This window comes from Lissotriton vulgaris, chromosome 7 (genome assembly GCF_964263255.1).
Source record: "Lissotriton vulgaris chromosome 7, aLisVul1.2, whole genome shotgun sequence".
NCBI lineage: Eukaryota > Metazoa > Chordata > Amphibia > Caudata > Salamandridae > Lissotriton > Lissotriton vulgaris.
This window is the reverse complement of record NC_141695.1, coordinates 1,440,188,281-1,440,213,080: the sequence shown is the minus strand read 5'-3', so window position 1 is coordinate 1,440,213,080 and position 24,800 is coordinate 1,440,188,281. Positions and strand designations below refer to the sequence as shown.

The 24,800-nt window shown below is 45.8% G+C and overlaps 1 protein-coding gene across 3 annotated transcripts in view; it reads right to left on the bottom strand.

Annotated features, from left to right (window-relative positions):
- Positions 1–24,800, bottom strand: part of SGK2 (serum/glucocorticoid regulated kinase 2) — a 459,518-nt gene that overhangs the window by 337,992 nt on the left and 96,726 nt on the right. The window contains exons 1-2 of one of the 3 annotated variants that reach the window (XM_086932253.1): positions 24,269–24,382; positions 23,777–23,846 (exon numbers count right to left, since the gene is read on the bottom strand). Coding sequence is in view for 1 of the 3 variants with exons in the window: in XM_086932250.1 (XP_086788376.1) it covers positions 23,777–23,846 (70 nt within the window). In the remaining 2 variants the exon portion in view is untranslated. Of the gene's footprint in view, positions 1–23,776; positions 23,847–23,991; positions 24,182–24,268; positions 24,383–24,800 lie in introns of those variants that run through there. The other 2 variants (XM_086932252.1, XM_086932250.1) reach the window with 2 other exon arrangements.

Sequence of the window (24,800 nt, the reverse complement as noted above, 5' to 3'; positions counted from 1 at the left end):
CACCAGTGCAGCGCGCCTCTCCTTTTATTTAAAAGGATTCCCAGCTCGAGACGCACAGCCACACACACACACAGCCTCACACACCTCCACACACACAGCCACACACACAGCCACAAACACACACACAGCCACAAACACACACACAGCCACACACACAGCCACATACACACAGCCACACACACACACAGCCACACACACACACAGCCACATACACACACAACCACACACACACACACACCAACACACACCACCACACACCACACACACAACCACACTGTCAGTGCACACTTTCACCAGGCACAGGCACCATCAGTCGCCAGTGCACGCTTTCACTGGGCACAAACATCACCAGCCGTCAGTGCACGCTTTTACCGGGCCCAAACACCACCAGCTATCAGTGCACGCTTTCATCAGACACACACCACCAGCCGTCAGTGCACAGTTTAACCAGGTACACACACCACCAACCGTCAGTACACGCTTCCACCAGGCACACACACCACCAGCCATCAGTGCACAACTTCTACAGGCACACACACCACCAGCCATCAGTGCACACATCAATTGTTAACACATCCACAAATAACTATTGTAGCAATCGCAGTATGGCGCACTTTACTTTCAAACATAATCATCTAAAGCGCAGCATGCCACCACTGCTACAAAAACAAATACATATTTTGTTGGCCTACAATTTATAGACTTTTGGTGCAATTGGTGTTGCAATATTAAGCAATGCTAATAGCTCAAACGTAATTAACCCGGGATCTATTGCATTGTAAATGCTTGTTAGTTGATGTAAAGTCAACCAATGGGCTAATTAACAGCAGTACATTTTCTAAGCACCAAAAGAAGATACCAGTTCACAGCGTTGGCTGCCGAAGAGAGTGATGTTACTTGTCATTCCATTTTGCAGCTTTTTTGGCAGCATGGTTCACTGTTTACATTGGCTCCTACTGTATCAAGAAGAATGGCTTACTGTAGACACTGTCGGTTCCAGAGGAACCTCTGGCTTCACTGGAGCACGTCCGTTCAGGCTGCTTGTGTTAAGAGCCACGTCAAAAGAGGTTTGTTCACGCACACTACTATTTAATAAAAAATGAGCAGCCTTATATCTACAGCCAATATCACAAGTGAACAGGCCTTAGTTTCCTCGACAAAGTTACATTAACAATTCAATGACAATCAGTTGCCTTGGGCTTGACATGGCTTTAGGGTCACTGCCTGGAAAATAGTTATAACAGTGAACGTGCCATGTTGTGGCAAAGGCTATGTCAACCTCAAGGTCATGTCAATGTAAAGGATGTGACATACATCCATTCATTAAACACTTTAACAGCATTTCAACACTTACGAGCATTCTCCCTGTTGGGTTTACTCGTGGCTGCATGTCAATGAATTTTACCTAGCAGAAATAAGGGAACCAGGACATCAAACACCCATGCACATACACAAACCAGCAACAAGATGCTAAATTACAGCACACCACCACTCAGTAAAAACACTGAACAATGTCATAGTACTACCACAACACAAACGCAATACCACCAAGCTTCACCCGCAATACTCCACCAACTACGGACATCCATAATGTGTAAATTTCTTTCTCTAAATTCCATTGTACAATATAGAGTGAAGGTCCTTTACAAGATAAACATTCACAGTTTGGGTGTTTGATAGATAAAATGTGGACCTAACATTTCTGGTTCCTAATATACGTCCATCTACTCCTAAGGAGGTCCCAGTGAGCATATAACTCCAGGATTCCTGGTAGATTCACAGACCTACATTGCATACCTCAACTGCACTTCATATTTCCTAAATATCACTAAGAAAAACGTCTTGGCAGATGTTATAGTTGCCAATTGAGCTCAGTAACTATACAACTGCATGAAACTATCCCTGAAAATACTTCCGGGGTAAACTGATGAATACACAAAAGGTACCCAACTAGGGTCTGAATTATTTTCAGAAATATTGGGAACATGGTGTGTAGTGAAGGAGATTACCCCCAAAAGACCAAGAGTAAATTTGCAATGTTATCACTTCTCACCCAAGGTCAGTTAACTCCACAACCACCTTCTGGATAAATCACTGCCTTCATGATGGAAATATAATCCTTCCATTGCAGGTCTTGATGCCTTTTATGGCATCAGCATGCGTACATCAAACTAACCTGATACATAGAGGCGGTAAGGGGTAGAAGCAGTTTAAAAAAAAAAAAAAAAAAAATTAGGATGAGACTGTAGTGACTCATTGGTTACATCGCCATCATACCTACATCATTACTCAAATTCAACCATGCCAACAAAGTAATTGTGAGCAGCAGTTTGTAGGATCTTAGTAATTAGCAACATTTGCTGGGGTTCGCCATACCATTTCTAGAAACAAAATGGTTACTGCCGCCATCAGAAGAAGATAGAAGAAAAAAAAATAGAAAGCACAATTCGCACTGAGTGCTTCCTTAGTTATAGCTACTGCCAAGCTCAATGGTGAAGACTTCAAATCACCTCAGAAGGGAACAAACATTGGCAAAGTCAATAGGTCTCGCCTATAGAAGATATATTGGCTTTGCCAATCATTTATTTTTTATAGCCATGTTGTACCTCAGCATAGCTGAAAGTTTTAGAAAGCGCTATGGCTGTGTCACTGTGTTCTTTTTTTTTTTTTAGTATTACTTTTGACCGTGCTGCTCTACAGCATGGCTAGAAAACATTGACAACACCAATAGATATTGCATATGTGGGGCAGGAAAGAGGACTGCAACAAGAAACAGTGTGAGAATGGAGGGAAAAAAAGTACCTCAATCCAAGCGCAACCCACCAGAAGGACACCAATAAATACATTAATCAGTACTTGGTCCATGCTCCACCAAAGGAACAACCATACACAGAGGAAATGAACATGACAGGGGCTAACCAATGAGAAGCAAGGGCATGCGTGACAATGAAGCCAACCAATGGTGAATAAAGGGTGGTTTAAAAGACCATTTTTAGATTTCATGTTTAAAAAAAAAAGAATATTTGTCAAAAGAGCATGCACGGTCTCCTATGAGACCTAACAAGTGACAATACCTGGCCACCAAACATATAGCCTGATCCTTTCCTTTTTAAAAAAAAAAAAAAAGCATTGGTGGCCTTGATGTCCCAAATGCATAAGTCTTCCCCTGATCAGAACAGGAAGAGCTACGTTTGTGCTTCTCCATAATAAATAATCGCTCACAGACCGCTCCTCTCACATTCCAGTATTTCTTCACCCTCTTCTCTTTTCATGCTCCAACCCATAGTGACCAGTTTGATCAATTCGTTATTCAAGAACATAGTTTTCCGCTCTTCTTCACCGACTACACCTTCAGTAACTTCACACTTTAAATTAATCAAAGTCCTCCTGATCATCTTTTGTCTCAGTTTCACCTTCCGACTGCTTTGAAACTAATCACGAAAGGCAATCAGCTTCTGTTCTTTCCTTATCCGTTACGTATTCAACTTTAAAAATCATAGTCCCATAAAGCAACGACCCAATAACAGATCCTGGAAGAAATAGCATCTACATTTTACTTTGAAAAAAATAGACTTCAGGGGTTTGTGTTCAGATCTCCCAAAAAAAGTGTTGCCCCAGAGAAACCTACTTAATTTTCTAACAACCCAATGTAGGCACAGGGCTTTCCTTTCGATAACTGAGTTGTGGTTTTCAGGACCCTCCAGTGCTCTAGATAAAAACATTATGGACTCTTTTCCACCATCCTTCACTTGCTTAAGTACAGCACCCAACCCCTTACGTGACTAGAATGGACAATTGCGTAGTGTCAAAACTCTGTAGAAAGGGAACGCTATTCAATGAATAAGTCCTGAAATTCTAGGTGACATTGGGGTGACCATGAAAATTACACACCTTTCTTTAAAAGCGGTCTAATAGTAGGAGCGTGACTGGCAAAGACTGGCACAAATTTATTGTAACTCTCAGTCATACCTAAGAAACTGACCAAGTCCTCTTTACAACTTGGAATAGGGAGATTTCCAATAGTTTTCACTAAATGTTCATTGGGTTGGACTCCCTCTTTAGTTAATTTATGACCTAGATACTCCATTTACATTCAACTTCCCTTAAAGTAAGGCCCCTTTCTCTAAACCTCTCTAAAACCGACCTCAGCGTGCATTCATGTTGTTCTTGGGAAGATCCATAAATCAATACATAGACCTGGTAAAATGTAACTCCAGGTATTCCTCCCAAAACATCCTCTATGGCCCTCCGAGAAAAAAATCCAGTTTGACGATATGCAGGTCTGAGATCTAAAGTAGAAAAAACAACAACGCCCTAAAGTTGATCAGGCATCTCCGCAATGTTTGGAAGCAGATACTTATCCACCACTATGCTTCTGTTGAGGACTGTCAAAGCCACGCGGAGTCTCACCTCTCCAGAGGCTTTTTGTGCCAGGACTACAGGGACAAGTCACTCGGTTGCATCTATTTTCAGTATGATACCTTCTCTTTTTAATGTATTAAGGTTATAGAGCATCGACTCCCTCAGAGTTAGTGGTACACACCTCAGTTTCCACATTACCGGGATAACATTTTCCTTGAGCCAAATTTAACGGGTATGATTAGAGAGACAACCCAAATTTGCGTTCGCCACCCTAGAAAATTAAAAGTCTCAAAGTCACAGCGTGCTTCTTCCCTTCACAAACAGTACCTGGGATTACCAAATTTATAGATTAAAAGATAGTGGACATGTTTCGTCCTGTATGTGAAGCAGACTGAAAATGTCAACTGTCAAAAAGTTATACCATACCCAACATAGAAAAGCTTTATCCTCTTCAAAGTAGGATTTGTAGTTGACCAGCTCATCGCCAGGGTGAAGAAGCTGGATGAGTGGACTGTAGTTTGACGATACATGAATTTAATCAAGTTCAGTGGTACAAAGGAAACGTCCCATCCAGAGGATTAGCCAGCAGTAGCTCCTTCCAACACATTCTTGGAATAAATTAAGTTCTAGATTCTAGCTCAGAACTAAGATACCACAGGGAAGCCCTCCCACTTATGGTGCCAGGGGAGCACCATAAGTGACCAAAATGGATCAAACCTCTACGGGCCAATCAGGAGACCGTAAGGGGGCATTATTTAAATGGCCCTATGAGGGGCACCGGTGAATAATATAAAGAGCGTCCCCAAGCTAAGCTCATTGATGAAGAACGGACATTGAGCGACACCCACACCCAAGGATGAGACAATGTCGTAGTGCAGCATAAGGAGGCAACCTGTAAAGGCGTTAAGACAAGGAGCAAGTGTTGGCAAAAGGTCACACCCAGTCGAGGTGGTTGATGGTTGCTACTTACCTGGGAATGCCTTACAGTAGGGTAAGTCGGCTGATTGGGGGGGGGGGGGGGGGGGGTGTTACATGGAGCCAGGTTTCATAGCCCAGACCCACAGGACGGCAGGGCTCAAATGGACAGACAAGTATTGAGCTGAGCCTAACAGCTGAGAAGCTACCCCACGCAGACGGGCAGAGGAAACCCAGCTCAGAGCATGGCTTTACCTCCCAAGTTGGCATGTATATGTCTTAGTAAGAAATGCGTTAATTACCGGTAACTGCAGTTATCCAGTATTGGTATCTTTCATAGATTCACATGCCTGAATCATTCCCCGTCGTCGGGGTGGGAGTCTTCGGTACATAACAATAGTAATGTCATATAGACATATACATACTAATAGGCCAGAGGCCTCACATTAGTAACCTATCTAAGTCCTTTTGTAAAAAGGACCAAACTTTGGCCAGGAGCCAATCAACTACTACCACCCTCTAGAACCTTCCTGGAAGGAGCCCTAGTCCCTCAGATTTTCGTAAGCACAGTGCTAACTAGTACCTACTGAGAGAACCAAGGTGAGCCCTTCCAGGGGAGGCGGGTGGGTTGCATGTGAATCTATGAAAGATACCAATACTGGATAACTGCAGTTACAGGTAAGTAACGCATTTCTTATCCAGTATTATGGGTATCTTTCATAGATTCACATGCCTGAATCAGAGTAGCAAGCAATAGTCAGCACATTTCGTATAATACACCATGTAAGACACTTAATAATACCTTATCATTAGTGCAATACCATGAACCTGGAAACATTATCAGGAGGAAGAAATGTGCAAGAAGGCAATAGGAAGGTGGGATGAGAGGAAGAAGGCTCACCTCTAATGAAATAGACGACGGAGCACCGCTTGTCTCACTGCTGCATCCTTCATTAGTTCCGAGTCCAAGCAGTAGTGCCTGGTGAACGTATGTGGTGTCTTCCATGTCGCCGCTCTACAAATGTCGACAATGGGCACCCCAGCAAAGAGCGCCATGGAAGTGGAGACTGCTCTTGTGGAATGAGCCCGAACTATGGAAGGCAGAGGATGTCCCGCTTGTTGGTGGCAGAAGGCGATGGCCGCAGTGATCCATCTTGAAATACTCTGCTTTGTCAACGGATGACCTTTCCTGGGCCTGCTAAAGGCAATGAATAATTGGCTGGATTTTCGAAACTGTTCCGTCCTATGGATGTAGAACTTCAGACATCTCTTCAGATCTAAGGAGTGGAGAGATCTCTCCGCTGCCGTGGATGGATTCAGAAAGAAATATTTTAGAACAATAGGTTCATTGAGATGAAAAGTAGACTGAACCTTTGGTATGAACTTAGGATTGGTCCTTAAGATGACTCTGTCCTGTTTGAACTGAAGGAAAGGGTCCTGAATAGATAAAACCTGAAGCTCACTTACTCTCCTTGCTGATGTGAGAGCCAATAAGAGAGCCGTCTTCCATGACAAGTATTTGATATCTGCTTTATGAATTGGCTCAAAGGGGTGTTTCATCAACTGAGCCAAAACAATGTTGAGTTGCCACGTAGGTGGTAACTGTCTCACTGGAGGGAATGTTCTGAATAACCCCTTCAGAAATTGCTTGACCAATCATGGGCGTCCGCAGAAATTTTTCCAGGGGGGGGGCAACCTTTTTACTTCATCACCATCCTCCGACATGATTGAGCACAAGTATTAAATAAACAAATAAAAAAATCTAATAAGACAAAGAGCTTAAATAAACAAAGAAAACCATGGGGTGGGAGGAAAATCATGTGAGGCTTCACAGCAGATTACCTGGCAACCACAATGAAACAGAGGAAAAAACAAACAAGCATTGGCATAGCCAATAGGTCTCACCTTTGGGACCTTATAAGTGTTTAGCCATGCAACACTTGATGTTGTTGCACCAAGGATATTGTCCTAGACAACTAAACACTTATAAGGTTCCAAAGGGGAGACCTATTGGCTATGTCAATGCAGTTTTGTTTTCTAAATGACAAGCAGTGCTATATGGCTCCGGCTGCCACTTAGTCCACCACATCACACGTAGATGCTGCAGCCATCTTTGAATGGTTTTAAAGCCAATTCAAAAGCTGTCACCGTGTATGTTAATCCCTATCTCAACTGTGAGACTGCTCTCCTGCTTCCCAATTCTATTAAATACAAATTATGTAAAAAGAACATCCCTTTCTGAGCTGCATGGCTCATCCTACCCACGTTTCATGCGCAGATTTGAAATACTGATGGTTTAGGCTCCCCGGAATTCAACTGGTTGAGAGGTGGACAGGTGTAGAGAGGTAGAGAGAGAGAGGTGTAGAGAGGTAGAGAGACGTAGAGGGAGAGAGGTAGAGGTAGGTAGAAAGAGGTAGGGAGAGAGAGAGAGGTAGAGAGAGAGGTAGAGGTGTAAAGGTAGAGAGAGAGGTATAGAGATAGAGGGAGAGGTAGAGAGAGAGAGAGGTAGAGAGAGGGAGAGAGGTAGAGGGAGAGAGGTAGAGAGAGAGGTAGAGGTAGAGAGGTAGAAGTAGAGACAGAGAGGGGGAGAGGAAGAGAGGGAGAGAGAGGTAAAGAGGTAGAGAGAGAGAGGTAGAGAGAGAGAGCAAGAGAGAGAGTTAGAGAGAGGTAGAGAGGGGTAGAGTGAGAGGTAGAGAGAGGTAGAGAGAGAGGTAGAGGTGTAAAGGTAGAGAGAGAGGTATAGAGATAGAGGGAGAGGTAGAGAGAGAGAGGTAGAGAGAGAGAGGTAGAGAGAGGAAGAGGTAGAGAGGTAGAAGTAGAGAGGTAGAGAGGGAGAGAGAGGTAAAGAGGTAGAGAGAGAGGTTGAGAGAGAGAGGTAGAGAGAGAGAGGTAGAGAGAGGTAGAGAGGGGTAGAGAGAGGTAGAGAGAGGTAGAAAGAGAGAGGTAGAGAGAGAGAGGTAGAGAGAGAGGTAGAGCGAGAGAGGTAGAGGTAGAGAGAGAGAGAGAGAGAGGGGTAGAGAGAGAGAGAGGTAGAGAGAGAGAGAGCGGTAGAGAGAGAGGTAGAGAGACGTACAGGTAGAGAGAGAGAGAGAGAGAGAGTGGTAGAGAGAGAGAGAGAGAGAGAGAGGTAGAGAAAGAGAGGTCGAGAGAAAGGTAGAGAGAGGTAGAGAGAGAGAGGTAGAGGTAGGGAGAGATAGAGAGAGGTAGAGAAAGAGAGGTAGAGGGAGAGAGGTAGAGGGGTAGAGGTAGAGAGAGTGGTAGATGGAGAGGTAGAGAGGTAGAGAGGGAGAGAGAGGTTGAGAGAGAGGTAGAGGTAGAGAGAGAGGCAGAGAGGCAGAGAGAGGGTTAGAGAGAGGTAGAGAGAGAGGTAGAGAGAGTGAGGTAGAGCAAGAGAGGTAGAGCGAGAGGGGTAGAGCGAGAGGGGTAGAGGTAGGGAGAGAGAGGTAGAGAGATAGGTAGAGAGTTAGAGAGAGAGGGGGAGAGAGAGAGGTAGAGAGAGAGAGGTAGAGCGAGAGAGGTAGAGGTAGAGCGAGAGAGGTAGAAGTAGAGGTAGAGAGAGAGGTAGAGGTAGAGAGAGAGAGGGGTAGAGAGAGAGAGGGGTAGAGAGAGAGAGAGGTAGAGGGAGTTAGAGAGAGAGATAGAGGTAGAGAGAGAGAGCGGTAGAGAGAGAGAGAGTGGTAGAGAGAGAGGTAGAGAGGTAGAGGGAGGGAGAGGTAGAGAGAGAGAGTGGTAGAGAGAGAGAGAGAGGTAGAGAGAGAGAGGTAGAGGTAGGGAGAGAGAGAGTTAGGGAGAGAGAGGTAGAGAGAGAGAGGTAGAGAGAGAGGTAGAGAGAGAGGTAGAGAGAGAGGTAGAGAGAGAGGTAGAGAGGTAGAGGTAGAGAGGTAGAGAGAAAGAGAGGTGGAGAGAGAGGTAGAGAGAGGTAGAGAGTGAGAGAACATAGAGAGGGAGAGGTAGAGAGAGAAAGGTAGAGGTAGAGGTAGAGAGGTAGAGAGAGAGAGGTAGAGAGAGAGGAAGAGATAGCGAAAGGTAGAGAGGTGTGGAGAGGTAGGTAGAGGTAGTGGTTAAGAGACGTAGAGAGAGAGAGAGACGTAGAGAGAGAGGTAGAGAGAGAGAGGTAGAGAGAGAGGTAGAGGTAGAGAGAGAGAGGGGTAGAGAGAAAGGTAGAGAGAGAGAGAGGTAGAGAGAGAGAGGTCTAGAAGTAGATTTGAGATCCTAGCATTTCCAGAGCATTAAAGGCACTACTCATTTGTAACGTCATTCCTTTCACTGCGCATCCTGCGTTATCTAAATAACCAGGGCCCTCAAATACAAAAGGATGTTGTGGTCATAAAGCTTACAATTTGCAGCATCAAAGTGGTTGCTACTGCAAACCCCCTTTTGAGAGTTGCGAATAACATCCATGATTGACAAAAGGGGTTCTGCATCTTACTCCATATTGGAATTTGGAGGGGCAGTGGAAAGGGTGCTATCTTCAAATTGCAATTTACAATGATATATATCAATGGTTTTCAAACGCAATGGTAGTCGCAAACCTTTGATCTGATACCAACACTGAGCTGCAGTTGGTACATGATTCAGAAAAGAAAAGTTGTCCCTGAAGGACAGCTTTCCCTTCGGGAATCATGGCAGGCGACAGTGAGTACAGACAGTGGTCCAGGGGCTACACTCGATGAACATGAGGGACTGCCCCTTTGGAGCTCAAGGCGTAAACTCTTTAATCCATCTCATGCAGACCCTTCTGTAATACTAGTGCTTATGGTGCAAAAAACAGGCATATCGTGTGTGGTGCAGACACTTCTGTTCAGTTTTCACTCTTTTTCTGTTGTCAACAAAATATTTTAATTCATATTTTGGTTTCCATTGTTAACTGTTATACATTTTTAATATATCCATTATTTAAGTTTAGAAATAATGGATATATTAAAAAACGTATAACAACAGTTAACAATGGAAACCAAAATATGAATTAAAATATTTTGTTGACAACTGAAAAAGAGTTAAAACTGATTATTACCTTGGAAAATAAATTGATGAAACTTTAATGTTCGCTGAAAAGTGCACACATCCATCGGAACAGAAGTGTCTGCACCACACACGATATGGTATACGAAAGGGCACCTAAAGAGTAGGTACCAGGATGTAGAACCACCAACAAAAGAAAGGAATATAGCTTGAGTACAAATAAATCACGAGTACACAGAAGGACTTTCCAATTGATCTCGCAAAAAACAGGCCAGACACACCCTTTGCATCTCTGGGCGAATTGTGTAATTCGGTGCTGGCGTTAATGAGGCTTTGATGGTTTTCACCCCTTCCTAGGGCCCCTGGCTGCAGCTCCACTCTTCCTTAGCTTGAAAAATGTGCCCCCCTCCCCGAAATTTGACTCTAGGTGCGCCTCTGCTTCAAGCTGTGGGAGCAGCCAGGCCTGGACCTTCTTTCTTGCCCATCAGCAGCAGTTTTCCCACTCATCAAGCAGGACCGTCATTAAGCGCTTTCTGACGCTTTTAAGATTGACGGCCCCGCAGACAAACACCACTGTGGGGGCTGTCAATAGTGACGGACCGGTGTTCCAGGGGGGGGCAAGTGCCCCCCCTTGCCCTCCCCTGCGGACGCCCATGTGACCAATCTATTGGACCATAGTGACGTTCCAGACGAAGAGCGCCTAAATCGAGAGATGGCCGCCAGGTGGACCTTTATTGAGGCGTGGGCCAATCCCGAGTTAGCCAGGTGAAGTAAGTAAGGCAGCATTTGTGCCGGAGATGACGTAAATGGATGCAGTTTGTTAGCTTTACACCACATACAGAACCTCTTCCACTTAAGGGAACACGTCTTGTTGGTACTGTCAGCCCGGGCCCGGGCCAAGACTGCTCTGCACTCTTGAGGAATATCTAAGTCCTGGAACTCTCTGAACTCAGGAGCCAAGCCGATAATCTGAGAGATGCCGGATCTGGATGTTGGACTTGCCCCTGGTTCATAGTGAGGAGATTCGGGTATGGCCTGAATGGAATCGGCAGCTCCAGCGATAAAAGGTGGACTTCTGTAAACCAGTGTTGGCGCGGCCACGCTCGGGCTACCAGGATCAGGGTGCAATGCTCTGTTTCAGTTTCCGGAGAACCCTGGGAATCAGGGGAAATGGAGGAAATGCATAAGCAAAGACATTGCACCATGCGATCGAAAATGCATCCCGAGAGATCCTGTCTGGGAAAGCCAGCTTGCATAATGTTGGCATTTTGCGTTGATTTCCGTCGCAAACAGGTCCAGGTGAGGTGTGCCCCAGCGGGAGAACACTGCGATGAGAGCATGTTGGTCGAGCTCCCACTCGTGGCAAATGGAGCGTTGTCTGCTTCGAGAGTCCGCCAGGGTATTGTCTGCCCATGGGACATACTCGGCTCGAAGAGAAATGTTGTGTTGGAGTAGCCATTTCCAAATTTGTTAAGATTCTTGAGACAACGTCATCGATCGAGTACCTCCTTGTTTGTTCAAATAGTGCATTGAGGTGGTGTTGTCGGTTCTCACAAGCATTGGGGAGTTCCTGATCCGAGGCAGGAATGCTCGAAGTGCCAGGTATACTGCCCTCAACTCGAGCAGGTTGATGTGCAGCTGCTTTTCTGCCAGTGACCATTGGCCATTGATCTGGAGCTCCTGCAGGAACGCAACCCAACCTTCCAACGAGGCATCTGTTATTAGGTGAGGTGAGATTGGAAGCAGGAATGGAAGGCCCTGGTTCAGATTTTTTGTTTGAAGCCACCAGTGCAGGGCCTGCGTCATGACTGGCGTGATCTTGATCAGATCGTTGAAGGGCCCCGAGCACTGGATCCACTGAGATGACAACGCTTCCTGTAATGGGCGCATACGGAGGCGGCAGTGTGGAATTAGTAGGATATTGGAGGACATCATCTCCAACAATGATTTGAAGAGTCGCACCTTGATGGTCTTTTTGGTCCGAACTCGGCTTGCCAGAGATCTTAGTTTGATTTGACGCTCCTGGGAAGGGAAGGCCTTTCCCTGGCGTGTGTCCAGAGTCGCACCTAGGAAGGTGAGACGTTGCAATGGTTGAAGGACAGACTTTTCCTGGTTGAGCGCAAGTCCTAGGCTTCGAAGAGTTGAAGACAGGCGTTGGAAGATCTGGTTACGCCTACCAGAGTAGGAGCCTTGACGAGCAAGTCGTCCAAGTAGGGGAAAACCTGGTGATGGAGTTGGCGAAGGTACGCTGCCACAGGAGACAGGCATTTTGTAAAAATGCGTGGTGCCGACTTCAGGCCAAATGGCAACACTCTGAATTGGTAGTGCCTTCCCGCCACCACAAATCTCAGGAATTGTCTGTGACTCTTGTGGATCAGTATGTGAAAGTAGGCGTCCTGGAGGTCTAAGGACACCATGAAATCTTTGGAATTGAGTGGCTGTAAAACCTCTTGAATGGATACCATACGGAACGATTGTTTCTTGAGGTATCTGTTGAGGCTTCTTAGGTCCAATATAGGTCTCCATTTTTTCTCCTTTTTTCGTATTAGGAAGAATCTGGAGTAGAATTCTTTCACCCCTCTGACCTCGGGGAACTCTTTCTACGGCTCTTTTCTGGAGCATTAGTGAGAGTTCTTTTTGAAGGAGATGCAGATTGTTGTGCTGCATAGGACGTGGGGGGTTCGGAGGAGGAGTCTCTACGAACTCCAAAGTATGTCCGAACCGAATCAGCTGGAGAACCCAACGATCCGTTGTGATTTTTTGCCAATTGTGGAGGAAGTTCGAAATTTTCCCTCCAACTGCGTAATGCGGAGAAAAAGTGGAGGCCTGTGGGAGAAAGAGGTCATTGCCTTCTGGCTGTGTCCTTTTTTCCTCCTCGTCCTCGAAAGGAAGACTTGTTGTACGATGAGTGGCCTTGTTGCTGTCTCTGCTGGTAATGCGGCTTGTATTGCTGTGATGAGCCATAGGAGGTTTTGTATCCCGGATAGCCACCTCTTGTCTGTTGTCCTCTTCCTCTGGAGCCCCGAAAGGAAGTATTTTTATACTGGAGGGTACCCAGGGCTTTCGCGGTCTCTGTATCCTTTTTGATACCCTGCAGCATCTCATCTATATGCTCCCCAAAGAGCAGTACTCCATCAAACGGCATTTCCAGTACCTTGGTCTGTACCTCAGGCCGGAACGATGTGGCTTTAAGCTACCCCTGGCGCCTTAGGACTGCTGCCCCTGCCATCTGTCTAAATCCGGTAAAGGCGATATCCATCGCCACATCTATCATTTCTGAGGCGGATCGCTCGCCCTCAAGGAGTATCTTCTTTGCCTCTTCTTTTTGTTCTTCTGGTATTGCTCCTAAATATGGGGCAATATCTGCCCACATCTGGTGATTGTATCGTCCTATTGAGGGCCAGTGAGTTTGCCGCCCGGATAGAAAGGGCCGACATGGACGAAAACTTTTTACCAATATTATCAAGTTTACGGCCTTCCTGATCTGGTGGCGCAGTCAGCACGGCCGACGGATTACTAGATTTACGCTGTACAGCCTGCGTAATAACAGAGTCCGGTTTCGTTTGGCCTATAAGGCATGCCGGAGCCGTGTCTGGTGCCTTATATTTCTTGTTGAGCCTGGGCGGAACTGGAAGCAGAGATGGGGGGTTATTCATTATCTTTACCCCCTGATTCCAGATGTAATCAATAATAGGGATGGATCGCACAGTCTTCTTGAATGGCTCTTTAAAGTCATACAGGAAGCAATCCTGGGTTTGAGTGGTCATTTGGATTTTAAATCTTGCCGCAGCCCTTTCCACAATATTATGAACCCCCCCCCCCCGATATCCCTCTGGGGGTGAATCCGCCTGTGCCTGGTCAGGGGATGCCGGATCCTGAATGACATAGTTATTCCATTCATCGTCCTGTATTTCTCCTTCCTCCTGCTGTCCCTCCTCTTCTTCTACTTCTTCCTCTTCTTCATCAGAAGAAGGTAGATGTGTTAAAGTGACAGGATCTTGACGAATGACCAGTGGAGGTGGTCTAGGGCGAGGAAGTTGGTGAGGTATCACAGGTGTAGGTTGCTTTACTGGAGGAGGCGGAGTGGGCGGAAACCGTTGCTTGTAGTACGCTATGAGAAATTGCAGGTCCGTCACTATTGATGCTGGGAGGCACATCATAGGTTGTGAAGGAGGCAGAGTAATTTGACATTCCTCCTGATATCGCCCTTCATCCTGACCCAGGTCTGGATGAAGGTCTGAGCTTTCATGGACCTTAACGTGGAGTTCTGATGGACTTGTCGCAGTTTGGAACATTGAACCGTCATCAGAATCCTCCGTGTCCAGCAGATGGGCCCGGTGGCAGTGGCTGGACTCTGCTAGGCGACAATTCCGGCGTTACAGTACTCGTTGTCAGTCTGTAGTGTGTGTAAGAGTACTTCAGCGTAGGAGACTCTGTCGTCGACGAGTCCGTCAACGGGGTGGTCGTCGACGGTGGAGCGTCTACCGCCATAGCAGATGTCTCTTGTCTTCATCGACGACTATGCTGTCGACGGCAGCGTCGACGGTTGTTTCTTCGTCAACGGCAGTGTCGGCGCTGGACCTGTCGTCGATGGCTTTGTCGACGATCGCGTCGACATCGGCTTAGTCGACGCCGGTGTTGATGGCTTCGTCGACGCTTGTGTCGACTTCGATGGCTTAGTCGATGGCTTCGTCGACGATGGTGCCTTAGATGCCGTCGATGAGGATGTCGTCGAAGCTGATGTGACTCTCGTCGACGACGATGACTTTGCTTTCGTCGACGTGTTAGAGGTCGCCGACGGCGGCGTTGACGATTTTTTAATAGCAATGACAGATATAATAGACCTACCCGTCGATGACGATGCAGTGGTAGTCGTCGTGGCGGAGAAGGACGATGCCGTCGACGTAGATATAGTTGCTGTTGACGTCGTCACAGACATGGCCGGAGTTACCAGCAAAGGCTTCTTGAAGGTGGCATCCTGAAGAGAACTCTTCCCTGCCATGGCCTGTGGACGAACCTCTGAAGACTTTAGCGTCTTCTTTTGAGGTGGCTTTGCAGACCGGTCTGGAGATGACGGTCTGGGCCTTTTGAAGGAGGAGTGTGAGCTCCTAAAGGAACACTCGCTCTCACCTGAAGAGACTGTCTGATCCTTCTCTTTAAGTCTCTTGAGCCATAAAAGCAGGAGCCCCTCTCTGTCCTTCAGGGTCTTGGCAGAGAAAGTGCAGCAGACTTTGCAATCCTTCGCAGAGTGCTCAGGATAGAGACAGTAGGCAGTCTTCATGCCTGTCATCCACATGTAGTCTCAACTTGCTGCATGAAGCACAGGGTCTAAAGAGCCCTTTATAGGTTTCGCCTGGCGTCCACTGCGCAGCAGTGTTAGCGCAGGCGAAATCTTTTGAGCTTCAGTAGAGGACTTTAACCCGCCTCTCTCTTCCATTGGCAAGCTCCACAAATGGAGGCTAGCCATTGGAAGAGATGGTTTTCAATCACTCTTTCCCCCGTCACGACGCGATTCGTGGGCGTTTCTGGGTCTTTTTTTAAGTCCCGCCCCTTTTCTCTCCGTCATTCGGAGGTAGGCGTTTACTCATTTGCCCCGACCGCCGGAAGAAATCGTCCAGAAATCGTCCTCGGGTGAGTGCTTGTTTCAACTTCTTAACTCCTCTGTACGACTGCATCGACAATGGTCACTTAATATTTGAAGTGGTTTTGTGCGGTTTCAAATTAGGGGAAGTCTTTAAAATGTATTTGAAAATTAACCCTTTTGTGGCATCCGGAGTATTCAAAACCAACACACGCAGATTATTAGTAGGCACACACTGGTGTATAAACATAAAATACAAAAGCTCGCAGGAAAATACAAAGAGACTTCGTTAATGAAACAGAAGTGCCTCTATAGTTACAGTCTCCTCCCATACCACTGAGAAGCACGAACATGGCGGCCGGCGACGCGAAAGCCCCACCCACTCGCGGAAGTCTAGCCCTAAGGAGTATGCAAAACCCGTTACTCTAGCAACCGAGGCGGCGCGCACCTAGGCAAAAACTTTCTCGCCCCCCTATAAATGTCACACAGGACCTTGCACACCCCTGCACGCAGCGGGAAGATCCAGGCCTGGGAAATAAGCCCAGAAGAAGCTCCTGAGGCGCATGAGAAGAAGACAAGTTGTGGATGGAATGCTTCTTGGTCAGTGGTCCGGGCGCACCCCGGGATGCAGCCGACAGGAAGGACAGTGGCGGGGGTTAGCAGGTTCTGCTTCGCAGGATATTTTCTGTGGGCAAGCAAAGCTGCGACGTACAACTGACGGACAGCAGGCTGGTCTGGAGCCGCATCCTGGCCGAAAGACCCCCAGGTAAGTACCTGAAACCTGGTGGGAATCTCCGGGATACGTTCGACAACCTCCATTACTACATGTTTGTTTCTTCGGGTGACAGCAGTAGAGCCACGATATGGTATTATGAAACAGACGTGGGCGTGGCCTACTGCGGGTCACACTCCTCGGCCACACCCTCCAAGCGCACATCTAATACTCCCCTCTGAAATGTCTCAGTCCTCACTTCCTGCCCCTCCCCTCCCATCCAGAAGTCGGGCACATTAGTCATGCCCACGCTGCCCGGAGTGTAGCTGGACACACTTCTCTTCATCCCAGCATTGCACAGAGTAGCACAGAACTCTCAAGTTGGCTAAATTCTTAGTCATGAGAAATAATTTGCATGTTGATGACACAACCTTTGACATTGAGGACTTCACATGAAGGCATAACTGTAAAATGGTAGAACTGCAGTAAATAGATGTAAAACGAATAAAGTAACAGGAAGCCCTACCTAAAGTAACGATACAAAGAAAACAGCACCGACTAAAGAATATGCAACAAAGTGTTCAGTTGAAAAATGTATTGTCCTTAAAGAGATAAATTAACTCATGAGCCTAATAAAGCTGCAATGAAAACAAAAAAAATAATCTTGGAAAAAATGTTTAAGTTACAAAAGGGATAGAACACTAGAAACGGAAAGAAAATGGTAGCTTCAGTGAACTATATGGAGTAAATTAATTTTGAGTTGACGGTGCCGGGACATACTTTAAAAACCCTTCCCAGTGGTGCGTCCGTAGCCTCCCCCCTTCTTTTTTTGCCTGGCACACTCCCGCAGGGACCATTGCTGCAAAACACTGCTACTGACCGCTGCCAGCTCCTAATGTGCGTCATTTTCATTTACATTTATTTAATCTAACAGCCCCCACCAGATCCCTCAATGACTCACCCATCAAATGGCTTCATTTGAATGTTTCTCGGCTGTATCGGTCAGTTGTCTTATACATCAACGTGTCCGTATATGTTGCAGAAGGCACAGCTATTTAATAGCCCCACCTGCACGGGTGAGTGAGTATATGTACTCAGAGAGTAGAGAACAGCTATGGTAAGAGTCAAGATTTCTGCTCTGGATGACAAGAAAGGTCGCGGTCTGTTAGTGTGTGTGTGTGTGTGTGGGGGGGGGGTTCTGTCTGTGTGTGTGGGGGGGGGGGTTCTGTCTGTGTGTGTGTGTGGGGGGTTCTGTCTGTGTGTGTCTGTGTGTGGGGGGGGTTCTGTCTGTGTGTGTGGGGTCCTGTCTGTGTGTGTGGGGTTCTGTCTGTGTGTGGGGGGTTCTGTATGTCTGTCTGTGTGGGGTTCAGTCTGTCTGTCTGTGTGGGGTTCAGTCTGTGTGTGGGGTTATGTCTGTGTGTGGGGTTCTGTGTGTGTGTGGCTCTGTGTGTGTGGGTGCATGTGGCTCTGTGTGTGGGTGCAAATGCAATAGGTCTCGCATTTGCGAGGGATTAAGCTATTGGCATTGTAAATGACAATGCTATTTATTTATGTTTCAAAACCAACACAAATAAAAATGTTGTCATTTACAATGCCAATAGCTCTAGCTTTTGCAAAGGCGAGACCGTTGCATTGTAAATGCTTGTTTAGGAGTGTCAGACATGGCAGACTGAAGTACTCCTCCACAAGAATAAGTTCTGTGAAAAAAATATGGAATAAATCCAGAAATACCAGAAAGCTGAGCAGAGGTCAGTGGAGACTCCCTTAGCACGACGTGCGGTAGAAAATCTGAAGGACTAGGGCTCCTTCCAGGAAGGTTCTAGAGGGTGGTAGTAGCTGATTTGCTCCTGGCCAAAGTTTGGTCCTTTTTACAAAAGTACTTAGATAGGTTACTAATGTGAGGCCTCTGGCCTATTAGTATGTATATGTCTATATGACATTACTATGGTTATGTACCGGGGACTCCCACCCCGACGACGGGGAATGATTCAGGCATGTGAATCTATGAAAGATACCCATAATACTGGATAATGATTGGTTAGTAATGATTATGAGAGAAATGATTTATGACATTTATGTCTAAGCAGGGATTGATTTATGGCAGGGTGTGCTTTATGACAGACCCTGTGAAATGGTTTATGACCCTGTGCCAGTCATCATGCATGCTAAATAAACTGTGACCGACAATCACAAATGTAGCCCATGCCTCATATATTTGTGATGCAAGTAATAATGATCTGGAGGAATGCTGGAGTGGGCAAAGTGCAGGAGTTAATATGCTCTTATCCATTAGCAGAAGCGCTCATAAGGGTAACCAGCGCCTAGGGTGTGGGTTCGAATCTCTGCTTCCACATGGAATGCATCTTGTGATGCTGGGCAACTAAAGTACTGTCCTGTGCCTGCTTTCCTTGTCTTCTAAACATTGTCAGTGCCTTCGATCCATTCAGGTCATTTAAATACATGTATTCCTAGGCTGCTTTTCATCATTTTGGGAACTGACATTGCCTCTATTGTAAGTGACAGTGTTAACATTTTTCAACTTTTTGGTATGCCAGACCCATGAAATGATCCTTTCTAATGCAAACACCTGGGGAAAAAAATATTCGTATACGCCTCGCTGCTTCATAATCTTGGCCTTTTTGGTGTTGACGTGGGATCAGGCAAAAATTGTTTTTTTATTACTCACATGTTTCTATGTTTCATCAAAATTATTATCTTCAAAAGGTTCTTGTGGCAAATTGTTTTAATCTCGATAACATCACATAATGCAACACTTAACATAGTACATGGATGCTAAAGAAACATTTAAAAAATTTCACTGACTTGACTTCGATCTTTTCACACTTAACTTTACACTTTTTATCACTAATAAAAAAATCTTGTCACTGTGAAATATTTAACAAAGGAAAAAGAAGAATACACGAATGCTGTGGATGTCAATCTGAAATGATCTGCTGAGAGAGGTGCCAAGGAAAACATGGGCCATTTTAAGTTGAATGGGCCCCTGCTGCGTTTTTGATTGGAAAGCAGAGGTAGCATTTGCAGCCACATCTGAGGAGCAGTGGTCAATTAAACAATTGGTCCGACAAGTGCTCCAGCATTGGAGGGAGCCCTGCTGCAGGCGAGGCCGTTTAGCACCATAATGCTACAGCATAGTTTCTTTTTATGGGAGGTAAAAGAAACAGGAGCCGAAATCGGATTATCTCGTCATAATAACTATGTCGACATTTTGTACATTAATGAACAAAAAGTTGATCTTATGCTGAGGATTTTTTAAATTACTATTTTGTTGAGGAGCTCCCCATGTCCTTGATGTTAAGTTGTAAATTATTTGATAAAAGGTCAGTACAGAAAGTAACATATTCAAAGACTGTTCAGGATTTACTAGAACGCATTTGAAGAATCATTGCTTGCATAGAACTGCTAGTAACCACTTTATGAAAGTCAATTTATTGGAATCTGAATGCATCCTTGTTTAATGTGGGTTGCAGAGTTTTCAGGTTACCATCACGTATCAGCCAACCTTTGCTTGCAGTGCAATGAGTTCAGGCAATTACTGCCCTGACATCTTGTGTGCGTTGCGACAAAAAGTCAAATCCCATAGCGTAGAATTTAGAACTCCGATAATTTCTACACGGGCATTAAAACGGGCGAGCAAGGAGGGGACAGCAAACAATGCGGAAGGGGTCAGAGGGGCAGTGAACTACATGGGATGGTGATAGCATGACGACGCAGAGGAGACTGACTGAAAACACATACATTTGTATATAGTGCTAGAAAACTTTCGGAAGTGTGTAGCCAGTGGAAGGCCACTGGCCGCAAGAAGCTGTAGTTGGGCCATGCTCCAAGATATGGACGAACCCACGAAGGCAAAGTAGGAGAAAGTGAAACCAGGAGGTAGATGCCTTAAAGAAACTGGACAAATGAGATTAAGGTGCCAGGAAATTAGTGACTTTCAAGGCAACCAATGGTAAGTAAGTGTGGGCTCTAGGCCTTTAACTATTGGTTTTCTTTTTAAGAACAATACACTCCCAGTCAGCGCATGTAAGCGCTCTCATACTAGACCTAAAAAGGGTGATTAGGTGGCGATAGGATTAGAACTCCTTTCCTGCATGTTACAAGAGATCTGAGTAGCAGGCAATAAAACCACTGAACTAGCTTACTGACTTTCTAAATCAGGGTGGGCTTGATGCATGGGTGAGGAAGGTTCAAAGACTACTCTCTTCACCCCTGGACCACCCAATGAGATCCTTTCCTAGGACAGTGTGGAAACATTGACAGGAAATCGGTCGTCCAGCTTTGCAGGTTCATCAACACAAACACACCTCCTGAATCCTTACGTTTTGGACAAATTTGTGGTTTTCCCTGCCCATGATTGCCTCCATTTAGTGTGTTGAATTGTGGGATTTGCAGTCCAACCTCTGTAGTTTGACCCTCTCATTCCTTGGTGACAATTCTGTTTTCCCTCCAAATTTCTCCTTTGCTCTGTGCTAAGACCTGCATGTTAAAACAGTGCACTCCCAGCCACCGTTTTGTGTTCCCAAGCCAGTGAAACCAGCCCCCTGATCCCCCCCCCCCCCCCCCCCCTCCCAGCAACAGGGATTTTTCTACATCAGAGGGTGCTTCTGTGAGCTGTTTAAACTGTTTTACTCGGGCCTATGCACTTCGTTTTTTGGCCAGCGGTGGGGGAGTAAAGCTTTAGTCAAACAGTATTGTTAGATTTCAAGTTAGTGGGGCCCTTACCTGCTGAAGTCCAAAGTGTGGTTTGAGTCGGTCTGTCTCCTAGGAGATTCTGAACAGGAAAAGCAGCTTCCAACTCCCTGGCCAGCAAACCTTGTCTGAGGTCGCTGGGACCTTATATGGTCTGCTAGTGGTTGGTACATGTCTACACTAATTGGTGGTTGTATCTGGTGTTTCTATTAGATTAGGGTTAATGTCCTCATTGGTTGGGTATTTGAGGGTTCTGATTGTTTTCTGGGTCTGTGATTCAATCATTGTAGGGTTGGGGCTAGGGTTAGGATTTCTATTGGAAGTAGGGACTAGGGCTTCCTATGTTATTGGTTGTTGTTCGGAGTAGGGTGGGACTAGGGCTAGGGTTAGACCTTTAATTTGAAGTAGCGATTAGGGCTTCTGGTGTGATTGGTTGCTGGACTAGGTGTGGGACTTAGAGTAGGGTTAGGCTTTCTATTGAAAGTAGGAACTAGGGCTACCTGTGCCATTTGTTGCATGGACTTGTTTTGGGACTACTGGTAGGGCTAGGGCCTTTATTGGACGTAGAGATCGGGGTTTTTGAACTGATTGGGTGCTTAGACTTGGGCTGAGATTGGCTGTAAGGTCCTGGTCTCCTATTGGTTCTAGATTTCAGGGCTAGTGTTGTGATTGGATAGTGTTAGGGCTAGGGTTCCCATTGGCTGAAGGGGTCACCCAATTACTAGGGCTATAAAAAAGGCCAGGCCTAGGGCGTCTCAGCCCGGGCGTTGAGGCTAAGGGCAGAGAAGACCAGGGCAGTTTCCTGTTTGAGCCTGTTAAGTGCAGAGAGGACAAGGGCAGTTTCTTGTTTGAGCCTGTTCAAAACTGGTCGGGACTAGGGCCAGAAATGCTGCCCTTTTTCTCAGTTAGCAATACCCAGCCCACACCATCCACAAACAGAGCAACACACTCACACCAAATGTGCATCACGCACAACACTATGCACAGATTAATGTACCAGCCTGTTTTAGCCTGTTCGAGACTGACCAGGGCCAGAAATGCTGCCCAATATACAAAACCTCCATTATGGATCTATATACTTTCAATGTACTCATGGATCAATATATTTATCTCTTTCTTCTAATTTAGCATTTCCAATGCACTTCCCTATTTCTAAGCCTATACTTCGCTCAATATATCTTCTAGCCCAACCTTCTGACTCATCTCAAACTTCTTTCTACTACTCTTTCCAGTGCACTACCCTATCTCTCATCCTATACATCTATAAATATATCCTCTACATGCACTCATTTATCCCAACCCCCATACCACTATGATCCCCAAAATGACCCTTTCTAGACTCTCCTACACTACCCCTTCGTGCATCATCTGCACCTCTTTTACTATACCGATCCCCCAAAACAAACCTTGCTAAACTCTTCCCTCTTTTCTACCCCTCCCCAACCCTTCTCAATCCAAATAACTGACTAACATATCCACCACTAAAATTACTTTCATGTTTCATCATACTAATTCAACACTAATCCTGCTGGGTTCCAGAGTAGCGTGCTTCTTGCGCTTCAAAACCCCATCAGGGGTAGCAAACGCTATATAAATACAAACCTCTTTCCCGTCACTATCCCGCCACCTACCCTTCTCTACCCAAATAACTGATTAACATATCCACTACTCAAATTAATTCATATTTTACTATACTAATTTCCAACACAAATCCTTTATGGGTTCCGGAGTGGCGTGCTACTCGCCAGAAAAGCTCTTCGACATCCATCAGGTGTAACTAGTGCTATATGAATGCAAACCTTTCTTCCCCTTTTAACCCTCCACTATCCTTCTCACTCCAAATAACTGACTAATATCCACCACTGAAATTACTTTCATATTTCACCATACTAATTCACCACTAATCCTTTATGGGCTTCCAGAGTAGCGTGCTTCAACACTCCATCAGGGGTAACAAGCGCTATATAAATACAAACCTTTTTTCCTCCTCTATCCTTCTGCTATCATTCCAAATCCAAATAATTGACTAACCTATACACTACTTAAAAAGTACTTGCATGTTTCACTATACTAATTTAACATTAATCCTCTATGGGTCCCGGAGTAGCGTGCTACTCGCCGAAAAAGCGCTTGGACGCCTCGTCAGGGGGAGTAAGCGCTATATAAATGCAATTACAATACAATACAATACAAACTGGCTTTTACATGTACCGAAACCCTTGAAAATTGCTTCTTGCTTTACACAAACTAAATTTGTATTTACACAAACAAAATGTGCATATAGGACGAACTCTGCCGAGACATGACCGGTGCAAAGGTGCACATACCAGTGCAAAGTTTTGTAACCACCCCCTCCCACAGCACCGGGTTGCCCCTGGAAGTGCATGTCATCTCCCATTCAAAGCACTGCAGCCCTGCTGAGCAGTGCTGGCTCACCTCCCTCTCAGATCACCTTAGTGCAGCTACTGTCCGACCGCTCTTGCTGATTTAAAGCATTTCCCGACTCACTTTCCGTTCTTAGTTTTCATACTTACTAAGTGCAGAGCTTGGAGCCAGGCTTCTTCGCCTTCTGTGATAGCTTCTCTCGCCCCCGCTTCAGGTATTCTGAGGGAGAAAAAGAGACGCCTTTCAAGAAGAGGCAGCAGCAGGCACTGAGGGCACACTTTGAACTCCTTCCTTTTCTGATGCACAGGCAGTTTTCTTTCCCTCTCCCTCCCTGTCCTTTGAAACCCAACACCTCGGCCTTCACCTGGGACGCTGGCGATGGGCAGGGGAGATACAGTGCTCAGCTTGTGCGCACATAGGGGACCCTCCCCCTGGAAAGACAGGCGCCCTCTGCGTGAGAGAATATCAGGCTAAAAGGCGACATTATAACGCAGCACGGTTTCCACCAGACGCACACATTCGCCGGTGTCTGGAGAGTGGACAGACTGAGCACTGGAGTGAAAGCACTAAATACGTTTGCGGTGTGACCCGAGAAATGCAAATACTGTGGGAGGAAGAAGTACCTCCATTCGGTGCCTCACCCTTCCAAGTTAATTCCTTTCTCGTTAGACTCTGGCGTTAGCCAAGAGTTTTTGATTTGAACAACGTTGTATAATACACGCAAGTCTGCTTTCAGCAGATCTTTTCACCCGTCGCTCTGAAAGTGTGCAATTCCCATTAACGATCTGCCACCATAGCATACAAGGAGGGGCACAGCCAAGGACCATCCCACTTCCGCCACTGTCCCTCTGTGGTGACTGCATTCAGCTCTTGCACAATGTGCAGTAACACAAGGAAAGAAGTCCCCTTCTACAGTTTTACAAAAACTATTCACAAACATTGGTAGAGTAGACGTTGGCCGCCCAGGCACTGCTAAGCTTGCCACCAGTTTTAATAAGTAGTCTGTCTAGCCTGTATTTTTAAGCCAAGCAGGTAAAAATATCAAGAACAAGCAGTGACATTTGGTATTTTTACCTTTCTAAAACAATACCAAAAAGCAAAACACAACTAAATCATTTAGGAAGTATGCAAGAGCTGTCGCAATTGTTTCAGAATGATTAGATCAAACAGATT